The 15,229-nt window shown below is 43.4% G+C and overlaps 2 protein-coding genes across 24 annotated transcripts in view; one reads left to right on the top strand and one right to left on the bottom strand.

Annotated features, from left to right (window-relative positions):
* The window catches only part of LOC309648180 (uncharacterized protein), a 57,940-nt gene that overhangs the window by 34,365 nt on the left and 8,346 nt on the right, over positions 1-15,229 (top strand). For 13 of the 22 annotated variants that reach the window (XM_082436546.1, XM_082436547.1, XM_082436544.1 and 10 more), the window contains 2 exons: positions 123-1,572; positions 7,764-11,250. In XM_082436546.1, coding sequence (XP_082292672.1) covers positions 123-1,372 — 1,250 coding nt within the window. In that variant the 3' untranslated portion in view covers positions 1,373-1,572; positions 7,764-11,250. Of the gene's footprint in view, positions 1-122; positions 1,573-7,763; positions 11,316-15,229 lie in introns of all 22 variants that reach the window. The other 9 variants (XM_082436540.1, XM_082436539.1, XM_082436537.1 and 6 more) reach the window with 4 other exon arrangements.
* Positions 3,945-15,229, bottom strand: part of LOC309648109 (uncharacterized protein) — an 81,595-nt gene continuing 70,310 nt past the window's right edge. The window contains exon 6 of one of the 2 annotated variants that reach the window (XM_082436243.1): positions 3,945-4,198. The gene's annotated coding sequence lies outside the window, so the exon portion shown is untranslated. Of the gene's footprint in view, positions 4,199-6,239; positions 7,021-15,229 lie in introns of those variants that run through there. The other variant, XM_082436244.1, reaches the window with a different exon arrangement.

Below are 15,229 nucleotides of genomic sequence, written 5' to 3'. Positions count from 1 at the left end.
CATCCTGAAAACCACCTCATGTATTCATTCTTTGGTGTGTCAGACACATATTTGTGATGTGGCTGCCACCAGTCCCCAAAGTGAAGTCCCCACGTACTTCACTAGCATTTTTCTGTTTTCAGGTTGTTTGTGTGGCATAGAGAATGACAAGGCTCCTTCAGGACAGAGTGTTTCTCAGGAAAGAATGCCACAAATCAGGACTCTAAAGCCAGATCCGTCAACCCAGAAAACTCATCTCTGTGAGATGTGTGTTCCTGTCATGAAGGACGTTTTGTACCTGGCTGAGCATCAAGGAACGTATACTGGGCAGAAATCGTGTACATGTGGGGAACAATTCTGTTTCAGGGTGAATCTTCACCAACACCAGAAGGAGCACAGTGGGGAAAAACCCTGCAGCAAGGGTATGAACAGGACCTCCTTTTTGAAGAGCTATGGAATCTATTTGTCAGGGAAGCCTTTCACCTGTGGGGAGGGTGGAAAGGGCACCGTGGGCCTTTTCCAGTACCAGGCCACTCCCAAAGCGGTACTGAGTATACACAGCAGTACTGGCTGTGAGGAGGCCTTTCACTGTGGAAAAAGTCCTTACAAGTGTGGTGAATGTGGGAAAGCCTTCCGCCGCAAACGTACACTTGTTCAGCACCAAAGAATTCACTCTGGAGGACTGTATGAGTGCAGTGAATGTGGGAAAACCTTCACTTACAAGCACACATTTCTTCGGCACAACACACTTCATACTGGAGAAAGGCCTTTTGAATGCAGTGAATGTGGGAAGGCCTTCAGGTTCAAATATAAACTTGTTCAGCACCAGCGTATTCACACTGGAGAAAGGCCTTATGAGTGTGCCGAATGTGGGAAAGCTTTTGGGTGCAAATCCAAACTTGTTCGGCACCAGAGAATTCACACTGGAGCAAGGCCTTATGAGTGTACTGAATGTGGCAGATTCTTTAGACAAAGCTCCAGCCTTGTTCAGCATCAGAGAATTCACACAGGAGCAAGGCCTTATGAATGTGGTGAATGTGAGAAATCTTTTAGCCAAAGCTCCAGCCTCATTCAGCACCGCAGAATTCACACTGGAGAAAGGCCATATGAGTGCAGTGAATGTGGGAAATCCTTTAGCCAAAGCTCCAGCCTCGTTCAACACCGAAGAGTTCATACAGGAGCAAGGCCTTATGAGTGCAGGGAATGTGGGAAATCCTTTAGCCAAAGCTTCAGCCTCATTCTACATCGGAGAATTCACACTGGAGAAAGACCTTATGAATGCAGTGAATGTGGAAAATCTTTTAGCCAAAACTACAGCCTCATTCAGCACCATAAACTTCACACTAGAAAAAGGCCACAAGAGTACAGCCAACATGAGAAAGCCTTCAGTTAACAGTCTGCTCTGATTCAACACCAAAATCTCACAACTCAGATCTAAGTTTTAGGAATTCAGCTAATGTGGAAAAAATACCTTTTGCATGAGGAAATCTACATAAGATAATGGCCTTAGACCTTCAGGGAATGTGCTATGTCTTTGCTCAGTGTGATAGCACTAGATAGCCTCTATGAGGAGCCATCTGCCATGAGTTCCAGGTATGTGAGAAATTTTCAGGAGCGGCATTTCATATTTTACCTGCTCAGGAACCTTGCCATAATTAAGTCACTGCCAGGTTCTGTGGCAGAAGTCAACTCGCCTCTACCATCTGGCAGGTCCTCATAGTGTGCATCAGTCACCACAGCATGCTCAGAGAAGACAGATGTTTGTGCTCTCTCTCCCATTCTCTAGAGGAAATCATAGTCCAAGCCTCTAGGGAGTTCCCATTCCCTTCTCTCTAACTAGTTATGGCACGGACCTGACCCAGTTTGGGCCCAAAGGGCCCAGTCTGGGAACTGCTGGTGGCTTGTAAAGTTTTGCTTCTTCATAGCGTTGTTGGTCTTAGGTGATACTTTTGAAGCATTTTCTGTCCTCCAAGTCGCCAACCTGGGAACGATCTGCTGCATATTGCTCTGATTTGTATAATAATAAAAATCTTACTGTTTAAGTCACCTTTAACCTTAACAGTTTTATTCACCATGTGGGGTAGTTGAAAACAGAATTTGAAAAAAAAAAAAGAAAACATAGAATTTGGCTTTGCTAGTGTGAACAGGTGGACAGGTTTCATGAGGGTCTCAGGGAACAGTATGGTGTAAGAAAGTCTGTCTTACTGCAGTTTTTTTCTAAGCTGTATTCCTGTCTGTGGTAAAATAAAAAAGTAAATATTTGATGTTTGTCCCCGGTTCCTGGCAGAGATCTTCTAAAACCCTTGGAATTTCCTGAGTAATAAGAGTGTTTTTTTGTGTGATAATGAAATGACTCAAGGCGGAGGCCTGTAAAGGTCTTCAGCATGGGGGCTGGTCACCAGATATTAGAGGGTTAGAACTTTTAAGCCCCACCCCTGACATCTGGGGAGAGGAAGGAGCTGGAGATTGAGTTCAATCACAATGGCCAGTGATTTAGTCAACCCTGCTTAAGTAATGAAACCTTAGTAAAAAATCCCTGAACAGTAGGATTTGGGGAGTTTCCATGTTGGTAAATACATCCAACCAGGAAAGGGGGTATACACTGACTCCACTGGGTTACGGGTTCCTGTGCTTGGGGTTCTTCTGGACCTCACTTCTTTATCTGGCTGTTGACTTGTGTCCTTCATAATAAACTGTAATTGTAAGTATGGCATTTTCCTGAGTTCTATAAGTCATTCTAGAAAATTATCAAACCAGATTTGTAGTCGACTTGGCAGAAGTGGGGGTAGCTTTGGGACCCATTTTGTGGCTGGCAGTCTCATGGGACTGAGTCCTTAACCAGTGGGGTCTGCACTAACTCCAAGTAGTTAGTGTCAGAATTGAATTGAATTGTAGGATACCCAGTTGGTGTTGGAGAATTGGAGAATTGGTGTTGGAATGACATATTTGGTGTCAGAAAAAGTCACACAATGTACAAGGCCTTCTGGGAAAGACTGCTGGCCTCTGTGGTCCTAATAAGTACCTTGGATGGCAGATTTTTTGTTTTTTGTTTTTTTTATTTATTTCTTTTGGCTGTGTTGGGTCTTCGTTTCTGTGTGAGGGCTTTCTCTAGTTGCGGGGACTGGGGGCCACTCTTCATCGCAGTGCGCGGGCCTCTCACTATCGCGGCCTCTCTTGTTGCAGAGCACAGGCTCCAGACGCGCAAGCTCAGTAGTTGTGGCTCATAGGCCCAGTTGCTCCGTGACATGTGGGATCTTCCCAGACCAGGGCTCGAACCCGTGTCCCCTGCATTGGCAGGCAGATTCTCAACCACTGCGCCACCAGGGAAGCCCCACCAGGTTTTTTTTTGTAGGCCCAAAGACCACCCTCAAGAGAGTACAGCTGTTACAAACGACAATACTTTTGGAACTGCAGTATCTAGGACGTGATAATTGTTCCCAGGTATAGTGAGAGAAATCAGTAGCACTTAAATTATGCAACATGACATTATTAAAGCCTGATAATCTAAAGTACATTCGGAAAATACAAAGTGCTGATTAATCTTTCTTTGGCTCTGAAATTGTGAGATTCTTAAATATTAAAACCAGTTTTAAAAATCTTCATATCGATATTTACCATTAAACTTGGAGTTAAATTTTAGGATTGTCTCTGCATGGAAATTTTATTAAGACCATTGATGGTGACTTCCTCATTGCACAATTTCCACCTACACTTTTATCAGCCCAGAGAACCTTTGCTGCAGTCTCCATGTTCCATTTGCTCAGCCACCATCTCTTACGAAGAGCCTCACTATAGGAGTACCTCAGATGTTGTGGGTTCAGTTCCAGACCACTGCAGTAAAGCAAATATTGCAGTAAAGGAAGTCACATGAATTTTTTGGTCTCCCAGTGCTTATAAAAGTTATGTTTATACTGTAGTCTATTAAATGTGCAATAGCATGATGTCTGAAAAAACAATGAACATACTTTATTTAAAAGATACTTTATTCCTAAAGAAAAAATGCTAACCATCCCCTAAGCCTTCAGTGAGTCATAATTTTTTGCAATAGTAACATCAGAGACCACTGATAAAGATCATAACAAATATAATAATGATGAAAATGTTTGAATTTTTGCAAGAGTTACCAAAATGTGACACAGCCATAAAGTGAGCAAATGCTGTTGGAAAAAAAACAGCACCAATAGACTTGCTTGATGCAGAGTTGCGACAAACCTTCAATCTGTAAAAAAAAAAAAAACTCGGTATCTGCAAAGCACAATAAAATGAGGTATGCCTATAAGTTCCCTTTTGTTTGAAGGGAACACATATTGCAGAGCTGAACTGTAGTTCTAAGATTTTTTTTTATCTTAAGTTTTTGGTTTTTAATATTTATTTTTTAATTAATTAATTAATTAATTTTGGCTGTGCCAGGTCCCAGCTGTGGTACGCGGGATCTTAGTTGCAATATGCGGACCTCTTAGTTGCAGCATGCATGCAGGATCTAGTTTCTTGACCAGGGATTGAACCTGGGCCCCCTGCATTGGGAGCACGGAGTCTTACCCACTGGACCACCAGGGAAGAAGTCCCTATTTTTGTTTTTTTACCCTAAATCTGCACTCTTTGATCTGACATCCAGAATGCTAAGGGCTTCTTAAAATCTTATTTTTGCTTTGTACACTCACCCCACTTGAATTCTTATTATGAACTCAGTAGCATCTTCATGGTGTGTCATAGGCCGTTTGTAGTGGAACACATAATTCTTATTTGTGGTTCTAATGGGAACTGTCCTTACAGCACAACCACTAGATCCCAACAGTTAGGGAAGTGTACTTGCACCCTACCCCAATAACCCTTGGCCCAGTTGCACATGCCAGCCACTTACAGCAGGGAGCATAAGATGCAGATACAGGGGAAGACCAGATCCATCATCAGGTTCACAAACACATTCTCTGCTCTTCAGAGCTACATAATTCCTGAGCTCAACAATCACTGCTCTAACATTCCATTGCTCCTGTTGGCTAAAAAGACTCCATATTTCGATTACTTATTAGCCTTACTAACTGCCACCACCTGCAAACTTCACATCACTTAGCTGGGGAATGTCCAGATAACCTAGGACCTCTTCTAGCCGGAATTGTCCTACTAATTAGTCCTACTAATTATCTATAAATGTTTAGTCCATCTGCTTAAAAAGTTGTCATTACTGATCTCTCATTTAAAAGATTCCAAATCCTGGTCAAGGACTTTACCTGAATGCTCCAGTTGTCCCCTATTCCAGCAGCACCTTCCCCACTTCTGCTACTTGCCTATCCAGCTTGGTGTTCCTAGCTTAATATATTCACCGAAAACCTCAAGAATCTCAGAACTATTTGTTACTTTATATAAAGTTCCCCCAGGATTACTTCTATCTATATTAACATTCTGCTACCTTTATACAGAGAAAAGAAAATCATTATTTGATTTTATTTGACAATACCCTCTGCCTCCCAAATCTAAAACAAATATCTTATGGGCTCCCTTATGTTGAGAAGGTAGTGATGCCTCCCCTCAATTTAGGGTCAGTCCCTCCATTAATGCCATCTAAGGATGATTTTCCCATGACTTAGCTTCTGAGGGGTTTTGTTCTTGGTTTTGTAAATCTATTGATGATAAACCACCCATCATTGATCTTCAGTCTTTTAATCTGTTTTACAAATAGCAACAATAAAATTTGTGTACTTCATAAAATAGCTACCCTTCACTTTATGATCTAGTACATTTTCTGTTCTACTATTTCTCTCCCTCATGCTTTATGGCTAAATTTTATGAGCATTTTCTCTCTCTTTTTGTTTCTATTACCTCAACTCCTATGTATTCTCTAATCGTTCTAATGAGAGTTTTTATCTTCACAACTCCATCATTATTAATGAATTTAAGATTTTCCTTAAAGTTCCTTTCAGGAGCTATTGACACCATTTTTTTTTCTTTTATTTTTTCTTTTATTAATTTTATTTTTGGCTGTGTTGGGTCTTCGTTTCTGTGCGAGGGCTTTCTCTAGTTGTGGCAAGTGGGGGCCACTCTTCATCGCGGTGCGCGGGCCTCTCACTATCGCGGCCTCTCTTGTTGCAGAGCACAGGCTCCAGACACGCAGGCTCAGTAGTTGTGGCTCACGAGCCTAGTTGCTCCGCGGCATGTGGGATCTTCCCAGACCAGGGCTCGAACCCGTGTCCCCTGCATTGGCAGGCAGATTCTCAACCACTGCGCCAGGGAAGCCCCCTCCTTTGTATTCTTAATATACTGGATTTGTTTTTTTTAATTTTTTGATTTAATTTTTTAAAAATTTATTTTTTTTGGCTTGCTGTGCAGCTTTCAGAATCTCAGTTCCCCGACCAGGGATTGAACCCGGGCCACAGCATGAAAGCCTGGAAGGAATCCTAACTACTGGACCACCAGGGAACTCCCTGGCTTTGTTTTTTTTAAATGCATTCCCTTAATATTGTAATAAACAGGAGCTCAATCAGCAGTTATTTGTCTCTTCACAACCTATACACATTCTGTTGGTAATCTTATGCAATGGCATGGTTGTAAATATCGTTTTAAGCTCAAAACTTCCAAATGTATATCTCCATCCAAAAATCCAGTGATTGTCTAATGATCTACTTTGTAACCTATTCCTGGACATCTGGTAGACATCACAAATTCAACACCTTCAAACTTCTCAGCTTTCATTTAAAATTTTTTTTAAAACTTTATTTATTTGGAGCAGTTTTAGGTTGACAGCAAAATTGACAGGAACGTACAGCGATTTCCCATATACCCCATGCCCGCATATATGCATAACCTCCCCCATTATCAACACTCCCCACTAGAGTGATATATTTGTTACAATTGATGAACCTAAAATGACACATTATCACCCAATGACCATGGTTTACATTAGGGTTCGCCCTTGGTGTACATTTTATGTGTTTGGATAAGTGTATAGTGGCATGTATCCATTGTTCTGAGCTGGTCTCAGTCTGTCAGTGAGCAATGTTGTGGTTGGACTGGCTCTTGTGGTTCTTATTGTGATTGCAAGATGCCCTTCAGCAATATCCAGGAAACTGAAAAAAAATACAGGTTTATTATTATTATTTTTAAACAGTTTTTTACTACATTTATTTATTTTTGGCCGTGCAGCATGTGGGATCTTAGTTCCCTGACCAGGGATCGAACCTGCGTCCCCTGCAGTGTAAGCGTGGAGTCTTAACCAATTGACTGCCAGGGAAGTCCATATAGGTTTATTATTTACAAACCTGGAAATTACATAGCACATCCGGATCCACATAACAAGGTCTAAGGGAGAGAGACAGTACGTGGGCCTGGGGTTCTGCTTTTATTGTGGTCGAGAGTGGGGGTGTAGGGTTTTATGGGCTCACTCTTTATTGGGGAATTTAAAACATAAGAGTAGGAGTTTAAAGCACAGGAAGAGAAAAAAACAAGTAACCCAAATGGTCAGTTACAGAAATCAACCAACAGCTCCTAAAGCAAAGGAGCCCCAGTGGGAAAGGCAGGCTGGCTCTTTATCTAATCACCTGGCTGGCAATGTTGTTTATTCCAGATAGCCATCTTTGAAGTGGATGCCTCTTTGATGCCTTGGCAAACAAAGTTTAAGTCAGGCACTTGCGTTACAAAAAAGAAAATAAAACAACTGTCAGGGCTTACACTGCAATCCACCATTAGAGTTCCATTCAGATGAGTTTCACTGCCCTAAAAATTCTCCACCTTTTTATCCCTCCCTCCTGCCTAAGGCCTAGTAACCACTGATATTTTTACTGTCTCCATAGGTTTGCCTTGTCCGGAATGTCAGAGTTGGAATCATACAGTACGTAGCCTTTTCAGATTGGCTTCTTTGCCTTAGTAATATGCATTTAAGTTTCCTCCATGTCTTGTCGTGGCTTGATAGCTCATTTCTTTTTAGAGCTGAATAGTATTTCCTTGTCTGTATGTACCACAGTTTATTTATCCATTCACCTCCTGGACATCTTGCTTGCTTCCAAGATGGAACACTGGCAGTTATGAATTAAGTTGCTATAAACATCCATGATGTGCAGGTTTTTGTGTGGACAAACGTTTTCAATTCCTTTGGGTAAATACCAAGGAACAAAATTTCTGGATTGTATGGTAAGTCTATGTTTAGTTTTTAAGACACTGCCAGACTGTCTTGCAAAGTGGCTGTGCCACTTGCATTCCAGCCAGCAATGAATGAGAGTTCCTGTTGCTAAACATCCTCACCAGCATTTGGTGTTTTCAGTGTGAGCTTTCTTTTAATTCTGCTCTGGCCACAGCTTTCCCATTTTCAGTCGATGCCAACCCCATCCTTCCAGTTGCTGAGACTAAAAACTCTAGGGATCATCCTTGACTCATTCTTTTTCTCATACCACAGAACCAGCCCCATAGGAAATCTGATTGGGTCCACTTTCAAAGTATATCATGAGTCTCACCACTTTTCATCACCATGCCTGCCCCCAGCCTGATTAGCACCATCCTCTACCTGGATTTTTGCAATGGTCATCTAACTGATTTTCTCTATCCTATGCTTGTTTTTCTGCAGTCTATTCTCAACTCTCCAGCCAACACGACCCTTTAAAACTATGAGTCAGGTAGTGTCCACCTTTGACTAAAATCCTGGAAAGACTTCTCCTTTTACTTAAAGAAAATTCAAAAGTTTTACAAGACCCTGAGGCACTTCACAGGTCTTTAGCCCATGTTCCTCTTGACCTCCCTTTTTTGAATTTTAAAAATTATTTATTTATTTATTTATTTTTACACACACACACACACACACACACACACACACAGTATTTTATTTTTACAAGAGATAAATAGACTGACACCAAGCATTGTAAATGGATGACCACAACAAAAGCAACAATGATTGCAATTACCAAACACGAAACACACTCATACTATGTCACAATATTGACATTCAGTCCAGTAATCCTCCACTGTAACAGCTCCTTTACTTTGCAGTGAAAATTGATTTCTATATTCTTTGCCTCTGAGTCCTTGTGGGATTTTTTTTTTTAATTCAAACAAAGTCACAAAAATTATAATCATCCTCATCAGTTCATTCAGTCCCATGGAATTAATTTTTTTTTTCATCTTGATCTTTTGTTAGCACTTGTATGAGTTCATCAGTTTTTCATTAGAGTTCTGAAAATGCTTATTCATTCAGTTCAGCAGTACAGTTACCAGAAACCTGTACTTGTCAGAGTCTTTTCTATGAATTCCGTGAAGATGAAACCCTTTTATAGGAACATATTTGCAAAAGCATCAGAGTACACCCAGAACTGTCTGTAAATGACAAAAGACTCAAAAATGACCACAGTTAAAGATTTGATGAAAGTTCATAATAGTGCAATTGACAAAGAAATTTAGTTTTTTCTGAGATATACATTTTAAAGTAATAACTAGAATTATGACTTATGACATTATACCAGAACATATAAGATTTTTAGAAATTTCACGTAATGTCTGAAACATTTATATTAACATATTTCCATACAGATAAGCCAATGAAAGTTTAGTATTAGTTGTTTTGTTTGTTTGTTTATACTGCAGGTTCTTATTAGTCATCAATTTTATACAAATCAGTGTATACATGTCAATCCCAATCGCCCAATTCAGCACACCACCATCCCCACCCCACCGCAGTTTTCCCCCCTTGGTGTCCATATGTCTGTTCTCTACATCTGTGTCTCAACTTCTGCCCTGCAAACCGGCTCATCTGTACCATTTTTCTAGGTTCCACATACATGCGTTAATATACGATGTTTGTTTTTCTCTTTCTGACTTACTTCACTCTGTATGACAGTCTCTAGATCCATCCACATCTCAACAAATGACTCAATTTCGTTCCTTTTTATGGCTGAGTAATATTCCAAAAAATATTTATTTATTTAGGCTGCACTAGGTCTTAGTTGCAGCATGTGGGATCTTTAGTTGCGGCACATGTGTGGGATCTAGTTCCCCAGCCAGGGATGGAACCCAGGCCCCCTGCATTGGCAGCACGGAGTCTTACCCACTGGACCAGTGGGGAAGTCCCTCTGACCTCCTTTTTTTTTTTTTTTCCCTATAAATTTATTTATTTATTTTGGCAGCCTTCTCATTGTGATAGCTTCTCGTTGCAGAGCATGGGCTCTAGGCGTGTGGGCTTCAGTAGCTGTGGCTCGCAGGCTCAGTAGTTGTGGCGCTTGGGCTTAGTTGCTCCATGGCATGTGGGATCTTCCTGGACCAGGGCTCAGACTTGTGTCCCCTGAATTGGCAGGAGGATTCTTAACCACTATGCCACCAGGGAAGTCCCTGACCTCCTTTTTAAAACTCCCTTCCTCACTCACCTAGTTCCATGGGCATCAGCACCTGGCTTTGCTTAGGACATGACACTGGCTGATACAGTGCTTGGATATGCACAAAAATGCCACATGACTTAATTCTTCATCATTTTTCAAGTCTTGCCTGAAGTATCCATGAGGTTTCTCATTACTATTCTATTTAATATTACATCGTCTCATTCCCTGCTTTTCCCCGAAATCCAGCTTTTTTCCCCCAAGGCACCTATCATCATACAGCATATCGCATAATTTACTTATTTTTTCATAATTGCATCTTTGCTTCTCTCTTCCATCTGTAAGTTTTTAAAAAACAAGGAAATATGAGTGGACTATGAGTGGACTCAAAGTGACATTTGATGTGGTGTGTCCATTAGGTTTTGTAGCTTTGGGGAATATCTGAGAGAACATTTCTAAACATTTCTTCAATCCTTGCAGAGTACATTACACGGAAACTGGGCGCGGGCTTCTTAAGAAGAGTGAAGCTCCGCCCCGTCCTCGGAGCCGTGAGGCCCCAGCGTCCCTTGTGGTTCCACGCGAGGGCGTCAACCAGTCGCTGCGGCCGATGGCTCAGCGGGAACTACATTACCCAGAAGCCCGTGTGCCGCGCAGCGGCGGCACTCTTAAGGGCATTTCCGTACGTGCGGAAGTCGTCTGGGAGGGACTTCCGGCATCTTCTTCGCGGCGGACATTTTGTTGGCTCCTGGTCGACCCATCAGAGCATAACGTCGGGAGCTGAGGTTCGATTCAGCGGTGACGGAAAGTGAGAAGGCGCGAGAGGCTACACTGTTCTCGATGCAGAGTGGCTCGGTGGTGGCAGCGCTCGCGAGAATTCTGCGGCCTGGCCGAGCAACGGCTATGCCTGGTTACCGACCTGGGATCCCTCCCGAATCTGTGTGGTCCAGACTGTGATGGCGGCGGCCTTGGGGACGGACCCGCTTAGGTGGGTGCTGCGTTCCCCGGGTCTTGACGCGTCTCGCCCCCCACCTTCGAATCGTAGGACCCCGAGTGAGTGGTGCCTATTGAGGCTCTTGTGGCCCAGACTCCAGGGAGTTTGCAGATGGAGCCGCCATTTCTAATAGCCAGTGTGGTGAGACGTTTAAGAGTGGTACCCCGCCGAGCCACTAGCAGGAGCAAAGACTTGGGGTTGTCACTGAGCCGGGAACTTTCGGGAGACTGGGGTGCTCACATCAGGGAGCAGAGAGTGTGAGTCGTAGTCATGCCTGGAACGTCAGGGTGAGGCGAGTGCTTTCATTAGGAGGACGTTGGGAGCCGTGGAGGGACATGATGTGATCAGGGATTTTTAAAAGTATTCCCAAAGCTCAGGGGAAAACAAACTAGGGTGGGGTGGAAATGATGAGGATGGAGGCAGGGAGACCGGTCAGGAGGCCACAAACTCCAAGAACGTTGTGGTGGTGGCTGTGCCAGAACAGTGGCAGGGGAGGAATTGGGACTGGATAAATCATTAAATTCTGGAGAGATTTTAAAGATAGAACCAACAGAATTTTCTGGTGCGTTAGATACGGCTGTGAGTGAAAACGGGATGTGAAGGGCCACCTAAATTTTGTTTTTCCCCTGAACATCTGAAAGAATGGAAATGGGTAAGTTGGACGAGGGAAGCACCTTTCAGGGGGATCAGGAGTTGGACTTAGGACATGGTAAATCCATAGTGTTTCACAGTAGAGGCGTCACATGGGCATTTGGATATGCTGGTCTGGAGTTCTGCAGAGCGAGCTGGGCTGGAGACCTCTGACGAGTGAGGTCTTATCAAAGTCTGGAGATGAGATTTAGGGGGAGAATGTTAAGGTTGTTATTTTATGTGGTCCCTGAGGTGAAAGAGTACAGGGAAAAGGGGTGGACGTCCCTGAAATTTCCTCCAGAAAGGAGAGTTCCTGGAATATGAAAGGGTTGTGGCTGGAGTCAGCAGGAGGAGAGGGTTGTAGGGTATTAGGAACCTGACCTGAGATGGAGAGCAAGGTGTAAGGTGCTATAAATTTGCCACTCTGTGGACTCAGCATGCCCCTCTGTGGAGCCGAGGAAAAGTCCGCCAGGCTAGTGGAGCAGCCCCACCCCAATCCAGGGCACTGTTACATCAGTTCCCTGACTCCTCAGGTGAGGAGAGATGATGAACACCTCTAATGAAGGGCCACCAGCATGCTCACCTTTAGAGGAATATATACCAGGTAGTCTGGTTTGGTGAAAGGATCTAGTGTATACCTGGCAAGTATACATTAGCAGGCAGTTAAAAATTAAAAATATTTAGGTATGATAAATTTATACCACTGCTTAATTGATTGAAAAACTTGTCTCTTAAGTATTTGATTACAATGAAAAGTCTTAAATACCAAGTTTTATTAAAGATTTAAAAACAAACCCAGAACTTAAAAGAACCTATTACGTACTTCATTTGAACCAAAAACATTTGCAAAACTGTTAAACACGTGGACGGTAAAACTTAATTCAAAGAGTGCTTGACGCATACTAACACGTCTGATATAAACAGCTCTATTAGGTGGATACCACCATTATCCCTTCTTTGTACGTGAGAACACAGAGAAATCTTGGATCGTGGTCACATAGCTGGTAGGAGGCAGCACTAAGGTCTGAGTATCTTAAGTTAGACAATCTGAAATCATCCTCACCAAAGGGCAGGGCAGGGGTGTGAGGAACAGTTCAGTCTCTGAGATCCCACTATGGTAACCTGCCACTCCCAGTTCCCTCTTCCTGCCAGATTGCTGTGGTGGCAGAAGCGATTATGATCCCTGCATAGGTGAGTGCAAAGTGTACAGGTCCTCAGTCAGCCTTGCCTACCTCTCAATGATCTTAGCAACCCATTATGGCAGATAATGGTGTCTTGGGAATCTTAACCTACCCTTCTGCCTGCCATTGGGTTTGGGGATCCTGGTGTCACCAAAGGCCTTGTGCCCTGCAAACTATTCTGGAATTATATGGAAGGATTTCCATTTCCAGCAAGCAATAGGAAGAAGTATGGAACAGTGCCCATGGGAACCAGCATATGCAAATACATCACTTGAGACTGAACTGGTCTTGTTCAGGGAACTTTAGTTCTCCATTATGTCTAGTGATCAGAGAGCAGGGGACAGGATTCAGCTCTGAAATGGCAGCCTGTGGAGCTGGGCTTCTGTTCTGAAAGTGGTGGGACCCATGGAAAGTTTGGAGCAGAGAAGGAAGTGATCTTATTCTGGTCAGGGTTTCTCTGGCTGCACAGTGAAGAAAAGACTATGGGGGTAGTAAAGAGGACTGCTGATGATGGCTGGGCCAGAGTGGTGGCTACGGGGGTAAGAGACAAGTGTTTGGATTCTGGTGGGGTTTGTTTGTTTTTATTTTTAAAGTAGGACCAACCAGATTTTCTGATGTGGAGTGTGAGAGAAAGACGGGGAAGAGTCAGAGATGACCCCACAGTTTTTTGCCTGAGAAGACATAAGGAAGAAAAAATTCTCAATTGAAATAGTGAAGTTGGTGGTGAGAGTAACTTTCAGAGGTAATATCCAGAGTTAGGTTTTGATCATGTTGAATCTGCAGTGGTCCAAAGACATCTGAGTTGACATATCAAGTGGACAGCTGGACACATGGGTATGGAGTTCAGAGGAGGGTTTCAAGTTGGAGACATCCACAGGGTGACAGCCAATATGTGATTAGGGTAGAGCTGTGTATCAGATTTAGAGAGAGAACCGTTATGTCATGGTGGCAGTGCCTTTGGGGGTCTGGAAAGGAAGTGGGCACAGTGGAGTGGAAGTAAGAGTTACCTTAGAGGCAAGAAAAGGGAGGTTAGTGTCCATGGTGAGCAGGGAAAATAGGATCTGGCAGTTGATGAAAGGGAGAAAGTAGACATGAGATGAATGCTGAGGTAAAGCAGTAATAGAGATGACATGAAAGACCAAAGCTGGTGCTTATTCCCCTCTCCGTGTGCTTTTCAGGTTTTTGTGGTGACCTTTGGTGGGGACCTGGGGAGTTCTAGTCGAGCTGGTAGGTTAGTTCAGAGCTAAATTGGGTCAGCTGCAGAGTCATTATGCTTGGGGTAGAAGGCCAGTGGGTATGGGCTTTTAACGAGAGTTTAGTGGTAAGTGTTAAGCCTGTGACTGATGAGGGAGGGTATAGTATCCCCAGCATGCAGTAGCAAGGTGGAAAAGGTCTGGCTTTATCTGATAATCTGCACGTGCTTCCGAATTGCTGAAGTTTAATCAAGGAAGGAAGAAATTAAAAGCTGAGTTTGGCAGTGGAGGCCATTGACTGGGGCTGGATGTAATCCTGGATGCATTAACCAAGCATTCTCTGGATGCCATGTGCAGGTTTACATCTGGGAGGTACCTACTCTGGGAGCCTCCTTAGATAACGAGAGAGGTGTGATCTAAAGAGTGATGTGTCCATGGAGATGGAATCTGACTTCATGGCCTGGGGGCTCTGGTACTGAGGGCTTTAAGGGCAACGCAGAGCTCAAATTTGTGTATGAGAGGCATAATCTCTGGATCCCATGGGAACTAGCTGGCTGGAGAAGGGTTGGTTCCTGCCTGCCAGGCCCAGACTATACAGTATTTATCTGTCCACTTGCTTGTTGTTCTAGGCTGGGCGAAATGATTAATGGAAAATGAGGAAAGAGGAGGCATCAGTTACACTAGGGCCTGCTGTCTTGTTTTGAGTTGGGGAGCTGGGGAGGAATGTGAAAGTGTGGTGGATACACTGGAAATCCTGGGGAGAGAGGCTGCCCTTGTGCTGTTGTCCTGTTCATGTAGGATCATGTGACTTTTGAGGGTGTGTTTGTGTATTTTTCCTGGGAGCAATGGGGGCCTCTTGATAAAACTCAGAGACTCTCGTATCACAATGCAGTGCCTTCTATGCTTTGCTCTTACGGTTTTCCTGGGTAAGGCCCTGCATATCCCAGTTTTCTGGGCTCTGTTCTGCTC

This window comes from Balaenoptera physalus (genome assembly GCF_965194825.1).
Source record: "Balaenoptera physalus genome assembly, chromosome: 19".
NCBI classification, from domain to species: Eukaryota; Metazoa; Chordata; class Mammalia; order Artiodactyla; family Balaenopteridae; genus Balaenoptera; species Balaenoptera physalus.
The sequence above is the reverse complement of the archived record's forward strand: the minus strand, read 5'-3'. Positions and strand labels throughout refer to the sequence as shown.